General features: G+C 33.2%; 1 protein-coding gene and 1 pseudogene across 3 annotated transcripts; both read right to left on the reverse strand.

Annotated features, from left to right (window-relative positions):
• Nucleotides 1–11542: 11542 nt before the first annotated feature.
• Nucleotides 11543–15807, reverse strand: LOC106297947 (annotated as a pseudogene).
• LOC106299139 (protein C2-DOMAIN ABA-RELATED 9-like) lies at nucleotides 15612–17710 on the reverse strand. Of its 3 annotated transcripts, none has more exons than XM_013735274.1 (5): nucleotides 17475–17710; nucleotides 17195–17310; nucleotides 16310–16405; nucleotides 15928–16231; nucleotides 15612–15860 (listed from the first exon to the last, which is right to left on the reverse strand). In XM_013735274.1, exons 2-5 carry the CDS (start codon nucleotides 17306–17308, stop codon nucleotides 15817–15819), a joined length of 558 nt encoding a protein of 185 aa, XP_013590728.1. In that variant the 5' UTR covers nucleotides 17309–17310; nucleotides 17475–17710; the 3' UTR covers nucleotides 15612–15816. The 3 variants fall into 3 exon arrangements, with proteins under 3 accessions (XP_013590728.1, XP_013590727.1, XP_013590726.1); XM_013735273.1 differs by having other exon boundaries at nucleotides 17412–17709; XM_013735272.1 differs by lacking the exon at nucleotides 17475–17710 and having other exon boundaries at nucleotides 15614–15860; nucleotides 17195–17386.
• Between the last annotated feature and the right edge of the window lie 2065 nt (nucleotides 17711–19775).

Below are 19775 nucleotides of genomic sequence, written 5' to 3' on the forward strand. Positions count from 1 at the left end.
TGACAAAATCCTACAGAAACTATCACAAAACAATCCTAACAGAAACAATCCTAAGCAATCACAGACAATTCAAATAACAGAAACATTCCAAGATGAGGAAGTGATCTTACCATAAAGCTCCATTCAGCTTATCGGGATGGAGATGTGGCTGTGCGAGCCTAGTAGGTGAGTTGAGCATTGCATTAAGGGTCATTTGCGTGTAGCTGTTGGAACGAGATGAGGAAGCAGTATGGTTTAGAGCGGGTCCAGTAGCACCAGGAGGCATAGGAAGAGACCCAGCATGGTTTAAAGCGGGTCCAGTAGCACCAGGAGGCATATGAGGAGACGCATCATGTGTTCCAGGTACTATTGTTGAGTTCATCTGTTCACAACCAAAGAAAAAGACACATTAGTATACAATGACAAGCGACATTAAAGAGACAGAAACAGCGAGAGACATATCTAAAAAATGAAAACACTTTTCATGCAACAAGTGAACAAGAACACAAAGTAGACAGAGACTAAAGAGCTTACATATTCATCGTTTAGAGAAAACAAAGAGAGAAAGACAAATCTAACAAAGAGAGACATAAAGATAGTCATGCACCAAGAACACAAAGTAGACAGAGACAAAACAAAAGAAAAGCGAAACCCTAGATCAGAAACAAGAAATAAAAACATGCAATATTTATTTACCTTGAGAGGTGTGAGATTGAGACGGAGACGGCGAGGCTTGGAATTGGAGACGGCGAGACTAGAGGAAAACCGAAATATAAAACCCTTTTCAGCAAAGCCACGAAACTTAGTGGTTAATCGTGGCTATATTTAATAAGAACCGCGAAATTAAAACAATTGGGGCCAAAACCAAATAAATTGGAGCCAACCCAATTGGTTTACCAAAATTTCAGAGAAGCCACGAAATACCCACGCCATTACAGTGGCTAAATTTTAATATCAAGCGCCAAACAAAAAACAATTGGAGCCAAACCAATTGGTTTTGTCCCAATTTCCACATAGCCACTATATAGCCACTACACAATCGTGGCTATATTTAAAAACGCGAAACCACAAACACCCAACCCATAAACTACAATCCCCAAATCCCAAACCCCAAACCCTTTTCCATCAACCTTATACTTATACAACAACTACAATCCAAACCTTTCATACATATTCCATTTATTTTACATCATATAAATTTTTTTAACAATCTCACTACATATTTTACAACCTTACAATATATTTTACAATCTTAGAATATATTTGGCTATTCCGAATCACCGTCTGATTGTACCTCAACATCTGATACATATTCATCGTTTGGAGGATTCACCGAGGCAATATCATAATCAAACACATCGTCAACAACATGTGTTTCCACCCGTAACAATGAACTTTCCGCAACTTGGTCACTTCTATCATCCTGCCACGCAGTTAAAGCAATTTCTGACGTTTCTCGGATTCCTCGAGGAATAATTTTTGCGCATGCCCACCAATCATCGGCTGAATGTCGACGTACCCGTGGATAAGAAATAAAACATGGTTCATCACTGACTCTGCAGTTTCTAAATACACTTTCCATGAGATCAAGACATACAAGAGGATGTTTTTTGATACGCAAGGCGTCGGGTATCTCCCGTTACCATCATTTAAAAAACATTTAGTTCAAATCACAATAAAACCGTAAAACACTATGTAACAAAATAATATTTGAAGTCATACCTCACTACGTTCTTGCCACCATTCCTCTGGCATATCGATCTCACCAGTGTCCTCTGGCATATCGATCTCACCAGTGTCCTCTTTGATTGTAACTCCGGTACGGTTTTTTAATCGCATATAAACGGTACGTTTCCGTTCATAGTCATAATGGTTTTTGATTTTGTTGTAATTATAATTTTTACCAGTCCTTTGATAAAACTCGGTAACTAATCTCTTTTTACCCTCCTTACTAGGATGAAAATTTACATAACCATCCATTTTCAGCTCACGGTCGATATATTTCTAAAAATACTTGATGCATGTGATCCGACCATAGCTTATTTGGCTACAATGTTTCATACATTTAAAAATAATAATAATAAGATTTCTATATATGCACAAATCTAAAAGATTAAATAAACAATTTGCATGGAATGATATATATGTATTTATTGGTCAAAACATACCTCTCTGGTGTTTAGGATGTTCGAAGCACGTTGATGCGTAGGTGAAGAATCCATAGAACATGCAAATTCTTTAGAAACTTTTTTTCTTTCTATTTTGTTGTTGTGTTTTCACTTCAAGATGCAAATCTAATTTATAGACACATCATTAAATATGTAACCAAACAAATCAGTATGTTTTAAATATTGCATTAAGTGATTGATGGTGGTTGAACCAATAATAGCTATTGGTTAATTAATTTTACATACGTGAAAAAAGATGGTAGTTGAATTTCTCATGCAAAGGTAATTCTTGGTGGTTGTATACAAATGCTTTTATGTAACTGAGATAGAGAGATAATTAATTTTCAAAAGTTTCAGCAAATAAATGAGAAAAACACACTTATTCACTTGTTGCAAGTTTACTTGAAAAAAATTAAGCAAAAACTCAACATCTGCGGAATGACGTTTTACTTTGCATTCCATGTATTTTTTTGATTGGTAAAATTTTAGCGGAATCACGTTTTTCCGCCATTACACGATTACGCAAGTGCTACCAATCAACGCCATAGTTTCAAATCATGGTTTTTCATCAAACATCAAATCTCAAGCACATAACTATATATATACACATATATTTTTCACTTACCAGGTAATACAAATTGATCATATTTTGCATATTGCCTTCGTGGTGACACATCAACAAGACCAGATGGATGTATTCTCATACCGTGATTTTCCGTGGTGTCAAACCACGAACATTTAAAAATCATGACTTTCAAGCCAACATCACCATGATACTCCACCATCATAATCTCCTGTATGAGGCCATAGTAGTTTGTTTCATTGGTTCCAGGAACACAAACACCATAATGTTGAGTTTTCCTATTTTGACAGTGGCTATGTGTGTGGAAAGTGTATCCTCGTGTGTGGTATATTGGCCAAGACCTATAATTGCGCCTAGGACCTTGTACAAAATCCAAAATCCACATAGGAAATGTGTAAAACTGAGTTGCATCATTAATCTTCAATAGAGTAACATTGTTATAAATTACAAGTTTAATTAAATAAATTGTGGAACTTGATGATATAAAAATAGAAACTCACATAGTCTTTGCCCCACTCTGCAAACTTGGTGTCTTTCGCTTTTTGCATTGCAGCTGGAGTAATATCAGGAATACTTCGCATCATATATTCTTCAAACATCCTGCACACATTTAAAATATTAATTATGTAACTAGAAATATGTATTTATATTATATTTTCATAATATTAAAGTACCTTTCATATGGATCAAATGTTTTACAGTTGAGCATCATAAATATCTGAAGAACGGTGTTATCTTCATCATTTAACCAACCAGTTGAGCATTGACCACTGATTCTTCCTTCATGGTAAAACAAAGGTGGTACATCCGGATAATTGTATGAGAAACGAATATCACTTGGACCTTCTGGAATGCTTATGATTTTAGGATTCCCAAAAAAAATTGAGGATGCTCTTGAAATCTCTTCGTTTATCCATTGTGCAACTATCGAACCTGCAATTCGTGCTTTGTTTTTGACCATCTTCTTCAAAGGGTACATGTATCTTTCAAATACATACATCCACCTAAAATGGATGGGGCCACCTAAGGCTACCTCATCTGGAAGGTGCACAAGAAGATGTTCCGTAACATCGAATAACAATGGAGAAAATATCTTTTCCAAGTTACAAAGCTTCACACCGATATTTGCCTTTAAAAGACCAACATCTGATTCTTTCAAAATCTTCGAAGAGACATCTCGGAAAAAAAGAGGGCAATATCTGTAAACAAAACATTAAAGTTATAACATCAATTATAGTAAATTTTAAAATGATATAAAAAATAAATACCTCTAATTACTGTATGAACATTTTTTGGAAGAAGTTCAGCGAACGCATATGGATATAGTCGTTCCATTATGACATGACAATGATGACTTTTCAGTCCATGTAGCTTTAAATTGCTTTCGTTAATACATCGACTAAATTTGGAGGCGTATCCATCGGGAAATTTTATGTCATTTTTCAGCCACAGAAGGAATTCTCGCTTTGCCGCATTTGACAGACTGAATATTGGCACGGGCATCGTTCCATCCTCTTTCATCTCTAAATCACGCCTTTTGCATAGTCCTGAAAGATCTAATCTGCTTTTGATATTGTATTTGTCTTTCCAGGAGCATTTAACAATGTGTTTGTGAGGTTATCGAAGAAGTTTTTCTCAATGTGCATGAAATCAAGGTTATGCCGAAGAAGATGAGTTTCCCAATACGGTAACTACCGGAAAATACTCTTCTTTACCCAATTGTGAGTAACTCCTTATTCAGATATTGTCTTGGATGGATTATCATGTCCATCCCTCCACATTCAATGGACTTTGATAAACCTTTTATATTATTTATCCTTTCACGCAATATTTCTTCTCAGGTCAACCATGGTGGACGAGGATCTATAATTGTTTTTCCTCTAAGGATGATCTTCATCTAAATACCTTATGTGGCAATCAAACCAACTATGTTTCCGTCCATTACGTAACCAGAACGCACCTGTCTCATCTTGATAATATGGGCACGCCAACCGACCATGCGTCATCCAACCTGAAAGCATCCCATACGCTGGAAAATCGCTTATCGTCCACATCAACACTGCTCGCATTATGAATCTTTATTTCCTTGAAATATCATATGCCTCCACACCATCCTTCCACAAACTCTGTAATTCTTCAATCAAAGGCTGAAGGTAAATATCTAAGCTTTTTCTTGGATGTTTGGGCCCGGGAATTAGCACCGAAAGGTAAAAGAATTCTCTTTTCATACACATTCCCGGAGGCAAATTGTATGGAGTTACAATAATGGGCCAAAGGGAATGTGCTTCGCCATTCATACCAATCGGATTAAACCCATCTGCTGATAAGCATAGATAAATGTTTCGGCTTTCAGCAGCAAATCCAGGATATAACTCATTAAAGTGTTTCCACGCTATGGCATCAGATGAGTGATGTATTTCTCCTTCCGGAGTCACATGTTCCTTATGCCACCGCATATTGGAAGCCGTCGCCTCGAGTTGGTATAAACGTTTCAGACGATCTGCAATTGGCAGGTAAAACATTCGTTGTTTCGGTTTGTTTTTACCTTTTCCATTCTTCGGGTAGTAGCGATCTTCTCCACAAAACCGGCAACTGACCAACTTCGCATCTTCTCCTTTCCAAAATAACATACAATTCTTCACGCAAACGTCAATCTTCTGTACGGGTAACCCAAGCGCTCGTGTCAGTTTCTTTGTCTCGTAAAATGTTGCGGGAGCTTTATTTGGCTGCGGAAGTATGTTTTTAAATACTTCAGATATCTCATCTATACAAGCATCTGGTAGATTATAATCTGTCTTCACTTTCATCATCCACGAAGCAAGAGACAACTGAGATATTCCATCTGCACATCCTTGGTAGAGAGGTTGAGTGGCTGCTTCAAATGCTTCAAAAACACTATCGTGATATGGTTCCGCTATGTCTGTCTCTTCTATAGATTACAGCATGTAAGGTGGCGCAATGTCTTCTTGTACTTCTGGAATATTCTGGTGGTGATCTTCATAAGCATTCCAAATAGGATTCTCCCACATTTCTTCTTCACCCGTCGAATGATTCGCCCCGGAACTCTCACCAACATCGTAGAATTTCTCTCCGTGACTCGTCCAAACATAATAATTTCCCTTAAAACCGTATAAGAATAGATTTCTTGCGACAACTCTTGCTTCTCGTTGCTTCACATTTTTGCATCGAGCACACGGACACAATAAAGTTTCTCTTTCTTTGTAATCTGCTCGATTACACACAAATTGAATAAATGCATCAATACCTCCGAGAAATACTTCTGAAACGTGATTACTCTCAGGATCAATCCTTTGATCCACTCATTCTCTAGACTGAAAGTAGAAAGGCATTTTGTTTAGAAAATTTGAGTGAAGAACAAAAGTTCTAAATGTTACGGTTGTGAAGTGCATATATATTACAAATAGCTACTCCATAGCCACGAACAATTCGTGGTTTTTTTTAAATATTACAGGCGATTGAATATTTCTCTGCCATGGACTGAATAAAGTACATATAGCCACGACACAGCCATGAACAAACCATGACTATATCTCATTTCGTCAAACGATTAGACGTAACACTTCCTTTTCGATGTCGGCACAAAAAAACAAAAAGTTGCCACTATGTTCTTAGTGGTAAATTTGTGGCTATATTTGTTACCACGAACATTTTGTTGCTTATAGCCACGCTTTTTTTTTTCGTGACTACACCGTGGCTTTATTTAGATTTACCGTGGTTTATTTCTGTTCGTGGCTAAAACGTGGCTAAAACGTGGCAATATCGTGGCTTGTATTTTGTAGGCACGAATTTGTAGTGGCACTTCAGTGGCTATGCGGTAGATAGGATATTAGGGAGAAACAAATATTAGACGAATGATCAAATCTCTCATTCTTCGAACAAACACAAAGGAGGTGATTAGATTTTTGTCATGAAAATTTTTTGTATGCTTAATCAATTTGTTTGTTATTTTAATAAAAATGATTCTAAGAATTATTTTAGTGATGATACGTGGCTACGAAAACATGTTGTAATGCTACAAAAATAATATGTAGGGGATAAAAATCATTATGCAGACCGTAACTGGTAATTTTTTGTTTGGTAAATCGGTTTTGCTTGACGTTCCCTTTTTTCTTTGACGGAAAACACTTTAGATTTTCATCATTATTGGTTAAGCATAGCAAATACATGTCTTACTCCAACTTGTCTACATTAATCCCAGAAAATGCGTTATTAATGTCTTATGCTAATTCTTATAAAAGCAACATATGCCCCAATTAGTGAATGTATATGAAACTAAATCACAGAGAGAACCTTTCAAGAACCTCTTTATACCAACAAAGGCCAATCGTTCCAAAACCTCTCCTTTCTCGTTCATAGTGAATGTATTGTTTTTCTTTAAAACTCTACGGTTGCCCTGGATTCAATTTATAAAAACAAATGCCTTTTAAGAACTTACGAGTAATTAATTCATGCTTGACAGTTTTTTATTTTATATTTTGGATTCGACGTTTTAAAATAAAAAGTATGAAAGCTCTTTTTGTTGTTATCAAGTGAGTATAACTTGAAATTGGATGGGTAGAGTGATGACTGATGCGCATATTGAATTTCAGAAACTGTCGTCTTACTTTGACATAGTTTCATAATTACATTCACAGCTGTGCTGATCGAACGAAGCTTCACTCAAATGTTAGATAAAATGCATGAGAAGATGAGTTTACTTGGAACACAATGAACGTTGCTTACTCTCGTTCGAGGAAACTGGCTGATGCTAAACAAATGATTAATTTGGAAAGTAAATATAGACTGGAGTCTGCTGTCCTTTCAGTTTTCATTTGATGTTTTTTTTTTGAAAATTATAAATAAATTTTGGTCTAATGTTTTCAATATTTGTATACGAATGGTGATACAAGAAACTCTATTTGATTTTAATCCTTTTTAAGCCAAAAAAAAACTCTATTTGATATTAACTACTAATTGATTTGTTTCCCTGTTTCCAAATATATTTCTTTCCATGTATTTAAATATATATTAACTACTAACTGATTTGTTTCCCTATTTCAAAATATATTTCTTTCCATGTATCCAAAATATATATTAACTACTAGTTTATTCGGTTCCCTTAGTCCAAAGTATCTATTAATACTAATTCATTTGCTTCCTTGTATCCAAAATATATATTAACTACTAATTGATTTATTTTCCTATTTTATTTCATTCCATATACCATTTTTGTAAATATATATATATACATAACTCTATAAATATAATATGTGTGTACACTACCATTACCCATTATATTGCTCTATTCTTTAAGAAAATTCTCTCCAAACTGTATCGTCAAAAATGACTAAAGCCTCTATTTTTGCTTTCTTCATGATAATCTTCCTTCTAGGTTTGTTTACATTTACAATCTTATAATCATATGAAAAATCTGTATTTTGAAAATAGTAACTATTCATATTTTCAACTATTTACTTATTTATCTTATTATATTTATAACTAAAATTTGAACTAATGTTTATAATCTTTGTATAGGAATATCAATGCAAGAAACTCAAGGACAGCAAATGTGTCACGATCTTGCAATAAAATCAAACTGTAATGATGGCGCATGTACCAATCTGTGTAAGCTGAAATGGAATGGAAGCGGCTCGTGCTTTCAAAACCAACAAGTTTTCAGTTGTTTATGCAATTTTATTTGCAAATTTTAAATTTATTTATTTTTATCTACATGTTCCAATTTATAATTTATCTATTTAAATTTATTTTGGCGCTTTTTTTAATTTTATATGGTTCCGTTTTCCAGCGGGAACGAAAATGGTTTCGGTTGAAATCTATTAAATAAAAAAAACAAATGCTTCCATTACAGAAGCACGAGTAAGCGCACTCTGTTTTGCTTATATTGTAACTTTTAGCTTACATAACGAAGCTATTATTACATACATACTACCATATAGGGCTGGGCAAAATATCTGAAAACGAAGAACCGACCCGAAATTGACCAGAAAATCAGAATCATGAACCTGATCGGACCCGGGATAAATAACTGAATGAGTCCTAAATTGATGTATCCGAAGAACCGGTACCAAAACCGATCCGAATCGAGAACCGAATGAGTATCCGAAGATATCCAAAATGTATATATATATATATTAACAAATATTATTTATAACTATATGTATAATTATTTTAATAATTTAAATTTAAATTATAAATTGAATATATTAGTTATTTTCAATACTTTTGTGTATTTTCTGATAAAATATGATAGTTTGGATAGAAATACTCAGACAAAACCGTATATAATGAGTATTTTTGGTACATTTGCGTACTTTGGATACAAAATACCCAAACCAAATCGGGTAATATGGTTACTTTGGGTACTATTATCCAAATATGGTTACTTTGGGTATTATTATCCAAACCCGTTTCAGATACATTGGTTATTCGATTATTTTCAGGTTTTTTTGCATCAGAACCGAACCCACCCGGACCCGGGAGGACCCGAGACGAACCAGGCCCGAAATTTTGTAATACCCGAACGGGGCCTAATTTCCAAGCCCGAAAAACCAGATACCCGAAAGAACCGACCCGTACCCGAACAGGTATCCGAATGCCCATGCCTACTACCACATAATTAAGATGCTTATTCAAAGTCGCCTACCACCTGAAATCTTAATCCATTCAAGCTGAATCTCGACTTCACCGCACTGGACATTCCTCAACACAAGAATCATGTCCTGAACGATCTTGCCATTATGATAGAAGATTCTGCTCTCTTCAGACAAGCAGTTTTCTCTGGTGGGCAACACTCTCTTGATCTCTGTTCCACCTGGAAGTTCTTGCAAACCTAGTTTATGAACCTCTAGGAACGGCTTGATAACGATCTGCGCATCTCCCATCTTATCGTGCGATGTAAATGTATCTTTATCATACACTATCTGCACTCATAATAAATCATTCAGAAACACTGTTAGACAGTATAACACGTCGGAACTTGAGATGGATCTTGGTTATTTTTTCTGACAATGTAGAAAAGCTAACATCGATGACCTATCTTTGCGTTTGTTGGTGCAACGCTTTGCATTTCTTGTTGTTGCCATCGTATTTCTCTGTTTCTTGTTGCCATTATATTGCTGTCAAAAATTGAAAAATTGATAATAATATCTGTACATTTTTACCAAAAAGAAAAAAAAAACGCTATGCATTTTCATTGCACTTCAAAAAAGCAATCCTGCAAAAAGTTTGTGTAGATATACAAATACAAATTCATCTATCAAGATCCATATATCTTGAAATTCGATGTGGATCATGAGCTAACTCTCATGTAGGCTTAGGTATTTTGGGTATTAGTTCGGTTAGAGTCGGTTATTTCGAATATTTCGGTTAGGAGATTTTAGTATTCATTTAGGAACTGCCATTTTCGGTTTGGATAGTTTTGGATCATTGTCAGTTCGAATAATAAAACTAGGAATCGGCTAATACCTGGAAAAAGTCAGATGTCGTTAGGTTCTGGTTTGGTTATTTCGGATGACTGGGATAAAATATTGAATATTTTGAGTAAAATATCGTGTAATCCGGATGATTCAGATAAAATCTCGGATAATTCAGATTATTTTGATTAAAAGTACCTTGATACTTTAGAATCATTTCAGATAGTTGGGATAAATTTTTCTTTCAAATATTTTTGGATTTAGTAGATTTCAAATTATATAGATATATATTTGTTCGGTTTATGGTTCAGTTTCAATTTGGTATAGATATTTCGGATATAGAAACATATGAATCTTTTGTATATTTAAAATTTTCAATCCACTTCTGGTTTCAATTATTCCGTTTCGATTAAGCTCTTAGTAAAATGACACACCTACTCTTAGGACTTAATTGGTTGGTGTTATAGCTATAAGTTTTTTTCTTTAGAATTTAGGTTGTAGATTTTGGAAGTGATTTTAATTTTTTCTTGTTGAGATATATTTCCAAAGATATTCAAAGCAATAAATAAATCAAATGAATCAAGCTTTAGAATGACTAAAAAGCGCTAAACTTTAGCTTTAGGTGATGGTTGTGAGTGCTCTACACAGTCTTCTGAGTTCTCTACAACAATAAAAATGAAGCAATCAAGACTTAGTAAGAAAATCTAAGGCTATAGCCCAACTTTAAAAAAAACAATTGGCTCTAGAAATAATTTTTTTATAGCTTTATGGGCTTGATTAGTTAGTGACGTAGTCTTAGTTCTTTCTTTAGAATTTAGGCTGTAGATATTTTGACTATGACTTTATGTTTTTTGCGGTGATTTATTTCCAAAGACATTACTAGCACTAAATAAAAGCTTTAGAAAAAACTGATTTGTAAAGCTGACATCTTTCTTTTTTTAATTTTTTTGCTATATTATATTTGAAAACTAAATAATAACTGTTTCACAAAATAGCTTACACAATTTTTATGGCTCTTTCCAATCACCCTATGTTTAATGCTTTTAAAATTTTGAAATAATTCTACAATAGTAAAATCTAAAATTATAATGATAAAAACTAGTGCTTAAATTTTAAAGTAAAATATTTGAAACTACACGCTCTACCAATCAAGTCTTTAAATTAAGGATTTGCTTTATTTTTTCAAGAGTAAAAAAAAAAAAAAAAAAAAATATATATATATTAAGGATTTAGGGTCATATTCAACATGCACAACTAATGACCAATGCAGAGCCTTTAAAAAAAATCTGATGAGACAAATACAAACTCGTCTTTGCATAAATATAAGTTCATCTCCAACCCAACTCCAGAAAACTATTTTAGTGTGACTTTACACTATTTTAGTGTAACCATGATGTCTTCTTCGATCCTAAGAGAACAAAAATGCTCGCATTTAAATCACGATAAAAACAACTAAAAAAACAAAGATTGTTATCAACATACATACCTTCGCGTCCAAGACCACTGAAGCCTGGACCAGCAGTCAACTTAAGCATGATCTCTATTTCCCCACACTCCATATTCCTTAACCTAAGAATCATGTTTTGTATGATCTTCCCATTGCTCCAAGTGATGGTGCTCTCTTCAGCCAAACCGTTGGTCCTCCCTAGACGGATCCTCTTGATTGCACAACCATTGGGGAGCTTCTGGAAGTCCAACTCCATCTGATGCGCTTCCAGGAACGGCCTCAGGTCTATTTCCGTATTACCCATTTTGTCATCTCCCGAGAATCTGTCTTTATCATACACTGTCTGCATAAACAGAAGCATGTTATGAGCCAAAGGTTTATTAAAGATCGACGCATACAACTTCAATCAAAATCTTCCAGACGACTAAACTATAAGTCGGCTGGTCAACGCAAAGGTTATTTTTGCAATTGACTTTGAAATCTGTTATCTGAGACGACTGAAAAATAAGTCGTCTACTTTTGTTTGGTTAAAAAAAAACTCCAAAAAGCTAGACGATTTACATTTCAGTCGTCATAGGTTAGTTTTGCATTTGACTGGATTATTTCAGAAGTTTGACTTTCCTGGACGACTTACATTTCAGTTGTCTGGTGAAAAATTGAAATATCAATATTTTATTTAAACTCGACGACTTAAAATTAAGTCGTCATAGGTTAGTTTTGCAATTGAAAAATAAAACTTCACTATTTAATTATCTATATACGACTTACAATTAAGTCGTCCATCCGACGACTTACATGTAAGTCGTCCAGGATTTACGAGGTTTGACATGTAAGTCGTCGGACGAACGACTGAATTGTAAGTCGTCTATAGATAATTAAATATTGAAGTTTTATTTTTTAATTGCAAAACTAACTTATGACGATTTAATTGTAAATCGTCGAGTTTAAATAAAATATTGATATTTCAATTTTTCACCAGACGGCTGAAATGTAAGTCGTCCAGGAAAGTCAAACTTCTGAAATAATCCAGTCAAATGCAAAACTAACCTATGACGACTGAAATGTAAGTCGTCTAGGTTCTTTGGAGATTTTTTTGTAACCAAACAAAAGCAGACGACTTATATTTCAGTCGTGTCAGAAAACAGATTTCAAAGTCAATTTCAAAAATAACCTCTGCATTGACCAGACGACTTCCAGGTAAGTCGTCTACAGCCAGACGACTTACCAGGTAAGTCGTCTGGACGAACAGATCTGGAAAAAAACTCGATTCCATACCTTAAATTGGTGAGATAACTTCCTTAACACACATAAGGCTTCTCCAAGCACACAGAATCTCAAACAAAAGTGGCACACCCAGAATCGTTAGCTTCTACGACTCTATGAACCATAAAAAATGTAGAATCTAAATCTGGAGTTTTTTTAGCTGAATGTGGAGAGAAAGTGAGAGAGATGTTGTGTTTAGTTTATAAGAATGGAGAAAGAAGAAGGGTAAATCGATTTTGAGATCATTAAGAGATTCAAATTGGTTGTTCATGGTGGTTGGAGTATTGATGACAATGACAATCTTGTAATTACTTGAAGATGATGAGGGTGAGAGAGTAAAAATGTCATTTTCGAAAGAAAAAAAAAATTTGATGGCATTTTCGTGAATTATATGAACTTGTGGGGGTGAATAGGGCAAAACTAATTTACAAAAAAAAAAAAAGGTTAGTTTTGTGTTTGACTTTGAGTTCTAGATTAATTTTGCAAAAAACCCAATAATCAAATAGAAAATATTTTTCAAAATAATATATTGCTGTGAGTTTCAAATAAATAAAAAGATAAATATATATTTGTATATATAAAAGTTTATCATATGTTAATAATTTTATTTTTGTATAAGAATATTACATAGTTTACAAAGTTTAACCCGTTTTAACAATGAATTAAAATTATTTAAATGAAAGTATTTTTCAAAATAAAATAGGTTAAATTATTGATTTAATATAATCTTTTCATATTTAATTCTTATAATATTTCTGTTTAAATATAATATAGACTATAAATATAAATTTATAAAAAATAGCATAAAATTTTTATTTATTTTGGTTTTCTAATAAAAATTTAATTACCATTAATTTATAATAATACTATATTACTAATTACAAAATTAATTAATGCATTATTTAATAAAAATATATATAAAAATCAGTGGGATTTTGTTTTATTTTAATTATCTCAACAGATTTTATTATAACTAATGATAAAATTCAAATTTATTGTAAAAATTGATTTATTAATATTATATTTATTGATTATTAAGATTTCCTAGAGATGTTATTTATTTGATTGATTAATACAAATAATTAAATATATCATATTAAGTAATTAATTCAGTGATCCTATTATGATTTTTCAATAGTAGATAAAAATAGTGATTCTATTTTAATAGAAAAGAATTTTTCAAAAAGATCCATAATATATATTGACTACTAACTGATTTTTTTCTTTATTTCCTTATTTCATACGATATACCATTATAGTAAATATATATGTATATATATGTATGCATCTAACTCTATAAATATAATATTTATGTACACTACCATTACAAACGTTGCTTTGTTCTTTCAGAAATTCTCTCCAAACTGTATCGCGAAAAATGACTAAAGCCTCTATTTTTGCTTTCTTCATGATCATCTTCGTTTTTGGTTTGTTTACCTTTACCATTTTTTAAGCATATTAAAAATATATTTATTTTGAAAATAATCACTACTCATAATTTCCACTATGTACCTATTTATCTAATTATATTTATAATTTTAAAATTTGGATTAATATTTTTATAGGAATGGTGATTCAAGAAACTCAAGGACAAATGTGTCATGCTCTTGGAATGGAATCAAACTGTAATGATGGCGCATGTGCCAATCTGTGTAAGCTGAAATGGAAGGGAAGCGGCTCGTGCTTCTCAAACCAACATGTTTACAGTTGTTTATGCAATTTTCCTTGCAAAATTTAAATTTATCTATCTTTATCTAGATGTCATAATTAAATGATTTTGCTATCTTTTCTAATTTTATATGGTTTGGTTTTCTCGCGGGAAACGGAACGGTATCGGTTGAAATCTATAAAAGAATAAACATTTCCATTACAAAAGCAGAGGAGTACTCTGTTTTGATTATATCGTAACTTGTGGCTTACGTAACGAAGCTATTATTACACACATACTACATAGAGAACCATTAACATGCTCATTCAAAGTCTCCCACCACCTGGAATCTCAATCCGTCCAAGCTGAATCTCGACTTTACCGCATTCGACATTACTCAACACAAGAATCATGTACTGAACGATCTTTCCATTATAGTAGACGATTCTGCTCGCAAGTGTCAGTTCCTCGTTCCACTCTGGGTTACCGTCTTTTCCACCTTACGACTCTTCAGCTTCTTGTGAAGTTTCACGAATTTTAAACATCGATTAGAAGGCATGCAAGATATAAACCCTAAAATGAAAAAAAATTCATATACTAAAGCTATTTATTTTTTCATCTCTATAGGCTAAAATTTAAATATCTTAAAATGATTATAAATTGATATCGATCATGTTTCTTAAGGTATTCTTTGATCCTTATACGAAGAGTATAAACAGAGATATATATCAAGAACTATAGACATAAACATTCAACAGATCAAAATCAAGAAACCAAGAAAGACCAAAACGGAGCAGAATCAGAGAGAGAATGAGACTTGCATTTCCATGGTTATAAATATAATGACATAAGGGTCATAGCTAAGAGAGTCTCGTCTAGCGAGATTGATCCCTTCACTCGAATTCTCATAAGATGGTGGAACTTGCAGGTGTGTGGTGGTGAAACGCTATACATTTTCATTACATTTCAACAAATCAACCCTGCATATATATTTGGGTAGATACTACAAATATAAATGCATATCATCTATATCTCATGTTACCTGAACAAAAGAAGAAACTTGAAGAGGTTCTAGAATTTCAGGGTTTGCTTTATTTCTTCAATAGTAAAAACATACAAATATATAGTAAGGGTTTATGGTTATATTCAACATGTACAACTAAAGACCGAAGCAGAGACTTTTTACAAAACCAAAAAAAAAGTCTGATGAGACAAAGACGAACTAGTCTTTGCATGAACAGAAGGAAAAAAACAACACCCACATCTTCAACGTCTCTGTTCATCATTTCTGCATCTTAGTCCAATTGTTTTGTTTGCATCCATGATGTCTTCTTCGATCCTAAGAGAACAAAATGCTCGCATTTAAATCACAAAGAAAAAACAAAGGATTGTTATTATTAACATACCTTCTCGTCCAAGACCCTTGCAGCCTGGACCATCAGCCAACTCAAGCATGATCTCCAATTCACCACACTCCACATTCCTTAATCTAAGAATCATGTCTTGTATGATCTTCCCATTGCTCCAAGTGATGCTGCTCTCTTCAGCCAAACAATTGGTCCTCCCTGGACGGATCCTCTTGATTGCACAACCATTGGGGAGCTTTTGGAAGTCCAACTCCATCTGGTGCGCTTCTAGGAACGGCCTCATGTCTATTTCCGCGTCACCCATCTTGTCATCTCCAGAGAATCTGTCTTTATCATACACCGTCTGCATAAACAGAAGCATTATATGAGCCGAAATGCTCTTGTGGTGAAAGATTTCCAAAAGAAAAACATGAGAGCTTACCATACGGATTGGATCAGTCACATCTTTGATGGTAAGGGCCAGTTGTTCGTCCCACACTGGATTACAGTTACTATTGATCACACGCGTCTTCACTTTCTGAAGAAATGACATAAAAAAGGATTTAAACGAATGACTTACACGGTAAAAATGGAGACAGAAAAAGCAAAACATAAAGACAAAATCATCTGAACCAAGTCAATCATGTCCGTTTTCAACTATCTTAAAACTCTCATATGACTTGGAGAGATGACCCTTCAACAGCATTATATGTAATAAAAATGTTCATGTGCCATTTACAATAATTAATTAAGACTAATGTTTATTAGCGTTGGGAGATGATATGGTCCTTCAACAAGATTATGCATGAGCGTAGACATCTACCATTTCCAAGAAAACCAATGCTATTAGTTTTGGGAGATTTGACCCTTCAACAAGATAGTCGACTGGACATGTACCGGTTTCAATTTTTTTTTTTTAACTAAATGTTATCAGTTTAACAAGATTGACCCTTCAACCAGATTGTGTACCGCAAATGAAAGTAAATGTAGTTTGTTGCTTAGCAAATATGACATGAAACAAAGATCAAAATGAGAACTTTGTCACATGGTGGGAACCAAAACCGTCAGATGGTGAATCAAGTCCGTCACATTGTGGCTCCTCCATGTGACTAACAAGTCTATATGATCTATAACTCTTTCACATTTACTCTAAAGCAATAAGATTTGTTAAGGTTAACACAATTTGCTATGATCTTTAGATTGCTTAAGAGATTTTATCCAATGCAAAAAAATATGTCAAGGTTTCACATTTTTACTACAAAAGCAATAAGCTTTGTTCAGTAAAGAATCAAACCCAAAAACAAATGAACCCCGAAACAAAACAAACCTGATTAGCCAATGTGACAACAACATAAGGATCCCTGGTCGTGGAATCACGAATCGCGAGATTAATCCCTCTTTTCACATGAACTCTCATAACCCCTAGCTGTTTATCCTCCATTGCTGCAAATTCCATCCAGAAACAAACAAAAATGTTTAAATTTTTTTTTTTTCAAATCAAGCGAGACCTACATGAGATATCGAAGAAGCACACAAACCCTAACCTGGATTTGGTGTTATTTATAAAACAGGACGTCGATTTTGCTAGAAAGATAAGAGAGTTTTACAAGAAACATCGACGTTGATTCGATGAGGACTTCCAAAAACAATATCGACAGATCCATCCGTTGTTTTCGGATGACCGATTTCATCGCTGCTCCTTTGCTTTCTTTAGGATTCTTGATTCTTCCTTCCTTCGAATTTCTCACACATGACGTATCCTTCCTTCTCCATTTTTTTTGTTTTGTTTTACTCCCTATATGTTCTATTGATTTACATTTTTAACCAGTAACTATTGCTTGCGATATTTCGACTAAAAGCGAAGAACCAAACTAAAAAAAGAAGTAATGCGAACTACTCGAATCAAACCAAGTGAGTTTTATGGTTCTTAATGATAAATTCATAATCAATTCTATTAGAATTATTCAATACCAGAAATAACCGATGTTTAACCTAATCGGAATATTCGAATGCTGATGTCTAGTCAACAACTTTTTTTATATATTTCAAATTTACATATGAGTTATTGTATGTGGCTAAATTAGTACAAGTCACTAGGTTATAAACTTTCAGTTTGGTGTGTTTCATGTGTTTTTATCGTACTATATATTAAAAACAAATTAAAAATAATTGAGAACGACTGGGAACCCAGGATTGTTAAATATTATTTTTGTGTGAACTGATAATAGCTATAAGCGAATCTTAGATGCGACTGACATTTTTGTATACAAGATATTGTATATTATTATGTAGAGGAATGGTACGATATAGCCTAATATGACAAAAATAACGTGTGGCATGTTGAAACGAATGGACTTACGTAACTTTGAATCTAGAAGAGTTGGGGTTGGCGTATAATTGAAATCAGTGGACATGATGAACTTGGGGGAATCTGGCTAGTGACTAATTGAACAGACAGAGTGGCTGGACAATAATTAAAGAGAAGCCGATTCCAATTTTATTTCGTTTTGTTGTATTCTTCCTAATCGTACGTTTGAAATTAATATCATAAGCTGTCACATTATATATTATTATTTTCTATGGATGATATTAATTTCGAATTAGCTCTTCAATCTCTAAATGACCTGCTGTTTAGTCATATAAAGGAATATACTATATGCCCACTCCTCGTCTTTGACTGAAAATAAATCTAAAAGTTGGCCGTTTCTTCGACTGGTGTATGATGCTTAAATATCTATTAACGTACAATTTATTTTTAACTTACATGTAGTTTTTTTTCTGGTCATCAAGGCTCTAATATAATGGTCACAAGGCCACTATCATAGCTTTCATATAGGAGGTTCGACTCCAGGTAAATTAGGAATGACATGGAAGATTTTGAGCTACTTCGCCATCTACTCCTACCATGTATTAAATGTAGATCTTTTGTTTTCTTTTTTTTTTGGTGTAAGTGATTGTATAATATTGTAATTTATAATGAAACAAAAATATTTCCATATATAAAACCACTTTTATCAACTAAAAATGTTACAATGGACAAACTAGAAAACAAAAACAGAAAATTTGAAAAGTATATCAAATCAACAAACACTTGAAACTTGAGTTTATTACCGTCCTATATCATTAATATAAGCACTAAATTGTCGGTTTAGTTAGCAGGGTCTTTGTGTTACAAAAAAAAGTTAGCAGGGTCTTTATAAAATTTTATCTTGTCTACAGAATAAATATTAGCATAACAAAAATGAGTTTGATATGAATGATATGAGTAAAGATCATTCATTGTGGGCATGGTAAACTGTATTAAATTCAACAAAAACTGCTGAATTAAAAAGATGGATATATATATATATATATATATAAATAAATCAAAATAAATTTGTGAACTGTTTATTGGTTATATACAAACACATGCACATATACATGACAAATAAAAAATATCTTTCTCGAGGTAATAAAGATTTTGCTTCTTTTTCACGACGGTACTTGAATTCAGAACTGGATCAGGAATTACTTTTTTATTTCGCGGATACTAAGACTATCTCCGATGTATTTCTCTATTTTTATCTCTAAAATAGAAAAACTTTATAACATAGACGAGTTTTACTTCAATGTATTTCCCTAAAATAAAAATATCTACATCTCCTATATATTAATTGAGAAGCATTTGAAAAATCAGAACCTTAATTTTGTATTAATTAAAAAAAAACCCAAATCCTAGGTGACATTTTAAATGCCTTCTAAATTTTATTTCAAAGAATTCTAGAGCATCTAATATAAAGTATAGTTTAATCTAATGGTCACATTATTTTATAATTATATAACACTAGAGAACATTATATTAACCAAAAATATAGGAAGTGTGTATTCTTTCCTTAAATAAAAGCTACGGAATTACCTAATATGATTTA

The sequence above is a fragment of the Brassica oleracea genome, chromosome C6 (assembly GCF_000695525.1).
Source record: "Brassica oleracea var. oleracea cultivar TO1000 chromosome C6, BOL, whole genome shotgun sequence".
Classification (NCBI taxonomy): Eukaryota; Viridiplantae; Streptophyta; class Magnoliopsida; order Brassicales; family Brassicaceae; genus Brassica; species Brassica oleracea.

Bases quoted from the DNA above. Each gene is read 5' to 3' on its own strand.
- LOC106299139 (XM_013735272.1), bottom strand. From the start codon at position 17,323: ATGGAATTTGCAGCAATGGAGGATAAACAGCTAGGGGTTATGAGAGTT. The intron at 16,406-17,194 runs GTTTGTTTTGTT...TCATTTCTTCAG, and splicing joins TTGTCACATTGGCTAATCAG to AAAGTGAAGACGCGTGTGAT. The intron at 15,861-15,927 runs GTATGTTAATAA...TTGTTCTCTTAG, and splicing joins CAAGGGTCTTGGACGAGAAG to GATCGAAGAAGACATCATGG.